This window comes from Triplophysa rosa, linkage group LG8 (assembly GCF_024868665.1).
Source record: "Triplophysa rosa linkage group LG8, Trosa_1v2, whole genome shotgun sequence".
NCBI classification, from domain to species: domain Eukaryota; kingdom Metazoa; phylum Chordata; class Actinopteri; order Cypriniformes; family Nemacheilidae; genus Triplophysa; species Triplophysa rosa.
The window spans coordinates 11,495,605-11,503,154 of NC_079897.1; the positions used below are offsets into that span (position 1 = coordinate 11,495,605).

At 36.4% G+C, this 7,550-nt stretch overlaps 1 protein-coding gene across 1 annotated transcript; it reads right to left on the minus strand.

The window, feature by feature from the left end:
• Window positions 1–16: 16 nt before the first annotated feature.
• On the minus strand, window positions 17–3,063 carry ponzr5 (plac8 onzin related protein 5). Its single transcript, XM_057341131.1, has 4 exons — window positions 2,973–3,063; window positions 2,338–2,432; window positions 1,953–2,107; window positions 17–1,698 (listed from the first exon to the last, which is right to left on the minus strand). The coding sequence occupies exons 2-4, from the start codon at window positions 2,429–2,431 to the stop codon at window positions 1,576–1,578; spliced, it is 372 nt and encodes a 123-aa protein (XP_057197114.1). The 5' UTR covers window position 2,432; window positions 2,973–3,063; the 3' UTR covers window positions 17–1,575.
• Between the last annotated feature and the right edge of the window lie 4,487 nt (window positions 3,064–7,550).

Genomic DNA, 7,550 nt, shown 5'->3' on the forward strand with positions numbered 1-7,550 from the left:
CATTATACTTCAGCAACAATTTAACAAGCCAGGAAATATCTCAAAGCATTGTAAGAAACAAATTAAGAAAAAAGAAACTTATACAGATTTAATAAATACATTTATTATTAAATGTAATACAAAATGTATAAAAAGTATATATATTAAACTCCGAGTGTAAAACAACAGCAGTCACGGTATAGCCTGTGGCTACATAACCGAAACTGCCGTAAAGTGTTTCGATTTATTTCAGACAGGAAGTGACGTCAGTTTCGCGCATGCGCGGAACAAATCGTGTTTCCGGGATGGATCGGGTAGCCACAACCCCGCACCCGCACTACTTTTCCCATCATTCAGTACGGCCAGGACTACAAACCCCATGCTTCTTAAAGGGACAATGCCCATATTTCCGCAACACGTCAGAAATAGTTTATCCACCTCTCAACAGTTTATGCACTTCCAGAAAACAGTTTGCACATTTAATATTAAAAGAATAACTAAAAGGGATATTTTTTGGGCCACGCCATGGCCTGTGGAAGGAGGGGCATCAATGACCGCTAGGGGGGGCACGGCCCTCGAATGCCCCACCATAGCGCCGGTGCTGGTAACAGCACAGATTTTAACATTTGGTGGTTCAAATACCCATGTGCGATCTCTCTTCAGATTTGTAAAGCATTTGTTTTATTTTTAGTGCATGATTTTTCATAGTCAGGTAAGTGCCATTTTCAGGATTGTCCATAACACTACATATTCCTCATAAATGGACACATGACAATTATTATAAAGTAACTATTTTATGTACTATAAAGAGGCATCACTTCTCTATTCATTGGGTATTATTGCTTCTGGATTGTGCATTTTATTTTACAGAAATCCTACAAAGTTTATCGTCTCCCAAAAAACACGTCCTTTTTTGTCACATCCATAACGCATGTTTATTTCCCTTTTTTAAATATAATTTTCCATAGACTGACATTTTTTATGTTTAGACTCTATCAACAAGGGTTCAGTAAAATATAAACAGATGGTTCAATATAATCGTAACAAATTCATTCTCTGAGCATTTTTATGTCACGTCCATAACGTAAAATGTCACGTCCATAACGCTGGAATTGCCCTTATGTTTAATATTTGTCAGTAGATATAATTTTTTTGTTTCTATTTTATTTTAAAGTTTGGTATATGATTTCATCTGCTATATGCTAGACAAAGATTATTTAAAAACCTGCCTAAACTGTTATATAAACCCAACTGACATCAAAATTATGCCCTTTCTTCATAGAAACCAGTTTAAATTTGATGTATTTACTTTGTAAACAATGATTCATATATTTTAATGATTTGTCAAAAATGATAAACCTTGCAGTTATTTTTAGCCGTGCAGAATTAATGCTTCAACATGCAATAAAAACATGTTAACAATGAATAAATCAATAAAAGAATACGATTTTTTAAAACATGCTCTTCAATACCGACTTCACAGCAGATGTTTATCAAATTGTATATTTATATTTTAACAAACACAAATGTGCAATTCTAAGAGTTTGTCATTGACTCGTACAAAATAATAAAAATACAAGAGTTATTGGGTTGTATTTATCTTGCTCGAGAGTTGACAAGTGTGACAGTTTGTTCATGGACATTCATTTCTCGAGACATCTGACACCAGGCACAGACACCACAGAAGGTGGAATAAAGGCAGTCATCACAGATAGTACCCTAGAGACAGACAGACAGACAGATAGAGAGATTTATCTATAAATATACAATAGAAGGAATCAATGAAATTAACATTAAGAAATTAATTCATATTTTAGCATCTAATGCTTAGATGCATTTCATCAAAAAGTCAGGGTGTGTTTAACAAACTAAATGAATACTTTTTCCTAGGGAATAATTGAAAAGGTTCAATAACTTTTTGTAGAAGATATATGCCTACCTAAACAATATAGAAAAACAGTATTTTTACAAACCTCAATTCCATACCGCCGGCGCATTGATACCCGCATGGCAATTGTTATTGGAGGGATGCAGCCAAATCCGTCGAGCAGAGGGAGACACAAACACTCGCCGTGCTTACGAGCCGTCACACAGGCAAAACAAGGAAAGCACCAAAATGAAAAGCAACCTACAAAATATGAATATTACTGTCAGTGATGACTATCCCCCATGTAGGCAGAATTTCTTAAAGGTAACCTTTATAGAAACATTTTAGTCAATAAACCCTCCCACAATTATCACTGACACTGTTATCACAATAATGTTAACGAAATACATGACATTCTTTGAGAAAATAGTTGCATGCTGCCCCACAGGCACACCAAAGTACACAAAACTGAGAGAGAGAGAGATACTCACACTCTGGTACATTGTCACAGCAGTCACAGATTCCAGAGCTCCATTGATTGGAGGTTTGTGACATGACAAAGGGCTTAGGCGGTTGAATGGCCATCCTAATGCAACAAAACATGCACACACAAGCACATGCAAAAACAAGATAAACAGGTACGTATGACATACTGTAAATCAAATATATATAAATAATATATTTGAAGAGTTTGGTTCCAAAATGAGATAACTCAGTTTTATGTTATCAGGTTTTTATTGTGTTTTATTGCGTTAGTTAGCTGTATTTTTTGAGTTATTATGACTTAAACCAAAACAAACCAACTGCAGTTTGATTGATATTAATTGGAATGCACAATAAAAAACATGATTTTTGAAAATCTTTAAAAATGGAGTCATCTCATTTTGGAACCAAACTCTTCATTTGCTAATGGCTAAACTCTGTCCACTTGTTCATGTAAAAGCTACAGACAATACAAAATATTAGTTTCTTATACACTGTATAAGAATCATATCAGCTCGTCTTTTTTAACACTGTGAATTCCATTTTTCTTCATTTAGCTCCAGTAAAAATACATTTGCACTTAATAATGAAAATTAAGAATAAAGTCAACGCAAATGCAACTAATCCCAAAAACTGCTCTTACCTGAGTGAGAGACTAGAAGACTCACAGACCTGTATTCAATCACACCGAAGAGGCAAAAGGATGGAGATCAACTGTTAAATCACGGAAACACTAAGACACAAGTAGGTGTGTTGTTCATTTAAACTTCCCTAAACTCACTGGTCAAGCAAGTTGTATCTGTTGCGAAAGTGATACTCAAAACCTTCTGCAAGGTATGGCTGAATGCACAAGCTTCCAGTTTCGAGTTACTTACCATTTGAGGAAGGTTGAATTAAAAATACTATATTAAACAGAGGTATCTCCTCAAAAAGCTGTCATGTGGAACTAATTAAAATGAATATTAATGCCATCTTCTGCTTTCACTCCACACATCCTGATGAAAATATCCCCTGAAAATACAGTACAGTACATTGCTGTAATATGCAGAACTGTACAGTAAAACACTGTCAAGTTTGTATGCTTAAAGGGAGGCATAAAGTTTCACTAAATAATAAAGAAACTTGTTTATTACTAAATATAACCAAGCCAATGCTTTTTGTTTGTTCCCTTTAGCTTTAGTATGTACAGAGGGCATATCCTGTAGTAATGGTATTTGAGGAAAGGAGTAAGCAATGCACTACATTAATTATGTGACAAAAATAACTAGAAAGACCAGTTAATAACTAACAAAACCTGAAACCTTACAGTAACTAAACCTTTTATATACCTTAAGGTCCCAGTGTGCCAAATTAAATATTAAGATGTTAGATGACTCCAAAAAAGACAAAAGTACCATTAAAGAACCATTAGAAAGATCATATGGCTCTTGGTCAATTACAATACTTGTAAACACGATAGATTTATGTAACTGAGTAATGCTTCCTTTACTTAATGTAATGTGATTAAAGTTCTTAATGTACCAGTCAGGCAAATGTACATACTGTATTCACAATATAAATTCCAAAATAAAATAAAATAAAGGTAGTCCATATGCTTCTAAAGCAAGACGTTTTTTGTGATGATATTTGCCGAAAATATTTCTATCCATCATAGCTGTTGTCGTTTGCACTGATGCGCATCAAAGAAGCAAGAAAATTATTTTTGAATTACACAACACCTTGCTTACACAAAAATGTTGACTTGAAATGGGGTGTGTGGACTACCATGGTATGTTGTAAAGCGAGTGATCAAGGTCAAACAAATGTACAGCAGTAGGTTATATGCAGTGTTCGAATTGTGTCAAGGCTCTTGGGGGGTCCCCTAACCAGTCTTCAAAAAAAAAAAAAACAGACGGAGCTGTCATGGTCATGCCTTCTTGTTCATGATTTTCTAGTCTTGTGGCAGGATCGTGACAGATCCCTTATGTTTAGTGTGAGAAAGTCATGGGGTGTTTACCATTGACACTCCATGTGCTTTCTCGTGTCTCGTCATTGGCCCCGCCCCTCTCGTTTCACCGTATTGCTTCCCTGCCATGTCTTATGTTCCTCACCTGCCCCTCGTTATCTTCCTTTGTTTGTCTCCCTTTAAAAACCCCTTGTGTCTATTGTCTTGTGCTCGTGCATTGTATTTGATGTAGCCTGTGTTTGCTGTGTGAATTCTCCTGTGTACTGCTGTGTTCCTGTGAAAACCCCAGTCAGTTAGTAAGTGTTCAGTCTAGTTTATGTCTAGTGTTGTTTATTTTCAGTTTAGTGATAGTTAGGCTATGTCCTGTTTTTACCCTGCCTGTCTTGTTATACCCCACCATGGGTCTTTGTTTTGTGTTTCTTGTTTAATAAAAATCCTCTGTTAACCCCTGAACTGCTGCCTGCATTTAGGTTCTGTCCACCACATCCGTGACAGGAGCTGCCAGTACAAGCATCAATCACATGATAGTTTGGATCATTTTAGTAATTTGACCACATTACACGCATAAATGTCTTTAACATGTTGATAATCCATTAAAAGAGATCCACATGAGGGAGAGATTAAAAGACATATTTTTTTGCCGTGACCATGCTATCCATCTTGCTGTAATTTTTTATTTTGCATTGTAGCCTAGATTTGTTGTTGCCTTTAATTGTACAGCTATTGTTAGAGAGGAAGTGAAGTGGGTGGGTTTGGGAAAGGACCACGAGACAGGAATTGAACCCGGGTCGCCCGATGCGCAACTGCGCCACATGTCGGAGCACTGCCCACTACAGCCTAGATGTATTTAATAAGATTTTGCCTAGGTTTGATGTCTTTCTTGCTGAGATTTCACTCATTGTAAAATCTCTTAAACTTATTTATAGCAATAAGAATAACAAGTTTTTCAAAATGTATGATAACATTTTCTTACTAATTGAGATTTTCCTGTCCTCTTATTTTCCTTATTTTTTTCTTGTCCTTTGATTCTTGTTCTTTATATTATTGTAATGCGGTGCTGTTGCCTTTTTTTGGAATATTAATAAAAATCATTGGAGCCAGTGAGGGAGAGGATGCGTCACCTCATGCAGAAGTGTATGAGCGTTTTAAACGTGATTCATCTCCTGATAATGTAGATCAAGTATATGAAATAATCCATATGAACATGCAGGATAAGAAAAACGAATGTCATTCCTTTGGGCAAAAGCAGAAGCCTTCTGGTCAAAGTCGGAGCTCATGTTTGCAGAAGGGAGAGCAAAATAATCTATGGGGAATGCTAAAGTTTTCTGAGGGAAAGAAAAATATTCTTGGGGAAACGCAAAAGTTTTGCAAAGGAACGCACTTTTGGGGAGAGCAAAATATTTTCACTCCCTTTCCTATTTTTCCACCACCTGTATGTCCCTGTAGTGGCTCAGTGTCGCATCTGTTTTGACAATGTAAGATAACATTGGACATAAAGAAAGCCTTGCATATCAAAATGATACTAGGCTAACTGTAAAGTTTTAAGATAAACGTTTTCAATATGAGAGGATGCCGCACGCAGCCAGTGTCTTGCTGCGACATCTCTGTACATGTCTTCATTGAACACTGTGTGGCGCACTTGAGCATGCATGCATTTTTCAGATAAAAATGACATTTAGTTTTATGAAATTTGTACAAATAATGGACAAAAGTGTTTTGTTTTAGCATGTTAATTTGACAAAAAAAATTTTTTTGTGTTCTTAGTTGTCTAGTTTTAATGAAAAACCAGGGACCTCCAAATTCACTATTTTATACCTTATGAGAGGTCCCTTAAGGCTTATGAGGGGTCCGGGACCGCCCCAGCCCACCCTCAATTCGAACCCTGGTTATATGTTAATGACACACGTTAAGTGTACACATACAGAACCCAAACTCAACTAAAACACAATATCTGAGCCAATAATGAATTAAAAACAAACAGAAACATAGGGTGGGTTGCACCAACAAGGATTAAAGTAAACCAAGTTTAGAGCTAATCTAGGGTTTGTTGATCCTAGTTTTATTTCAATTCAAATTGCTTTGCACCACTTAATTTTAAACAGAGATTAACAAATCGTGGATTCAAACTTTAACCTGTATTTAAACCGTCATATGCAATTAATTTTGTCCACCATGATGGATTTGCCGCTTTGCCGGTGTAACTAAACAGCAACAGTGTTGCACTGTACACTCTCGGAAAAAAAGGTACACAATGGTACAAAAAATGTTCCTTGAAGAACAGTTTTGTACCTTTTCAATAAATGTACCCTTAATGGTACAAGAAAGACCTCTGATGATATTGTTCGGTACCTTTTAAGAAACAATTGAAATTGAGGTACATATTTGTTGTAGTGCCTGAGACCGATCAGACACGCAATAACTAGTTATATTTCTTAAATATAACAACAACACCCCTCACCCAACCAGCAAGCTAGTCGCCAGGGGGTCTACCCCCAATCTGCAACTAACACTAGGCGCAGGACCAGATCTCTGGCGACCATAGCAACCCACACCAAACCATCAAGATAAGAGTATTTTACGACCGAATGGAATGTAGGGAGATGAACTCTCTTTACTCACTTTGGGGACAGACATACAATCCTAAACACATCTCTATAGAAATGTACATATATTCATTTATAAACTTTCCATGTATTGATGTTTTTGTTCATGTTTTTATGTCTGTCTTAAACATGAATAATATTAGTAGTTATACACACATTCATTCAAACTACTTTGGATTAGAATTGTAGTAACTCATTTAACCAAGATGATATGTAGATCATGTTTGGTGTCTATGAGCTGCATTTGTGATTTCCTTAATGTTAATGTTTGTTGTGTCTTGGTAACTCTTTTCATATTCGTTTCATTAAACTCTTAGAAGTTTTCTTAGTGAGCATCCAACCAGCTTCCACAAAGACAAAGACAATTAACTTTCCCTCCAAAGGTGCCATCTCCTGATTGGGTCAGTCACGTCTGTAGGATGTGACATCCTTACAGTTTAAAGGAGACCACAAGAAGAGTCTCTTAGTGTTCGAGGGGTTCGTTCTTTCTCTCCTCCCTCTTCTTGCATTTTGCTTTTCTTTTTGTCCGGGTACTGTCCGTGCCACCTCTACAAGGGTAGAACTGTCACGGTTTGGGGGAAGAACCCAGATGCAGGCAGCGGTTAAGGGGTTAACACAGAAATGTATTTAAAATATAAAACAAAAACCCACGATGGGGGAACAAACACTATAA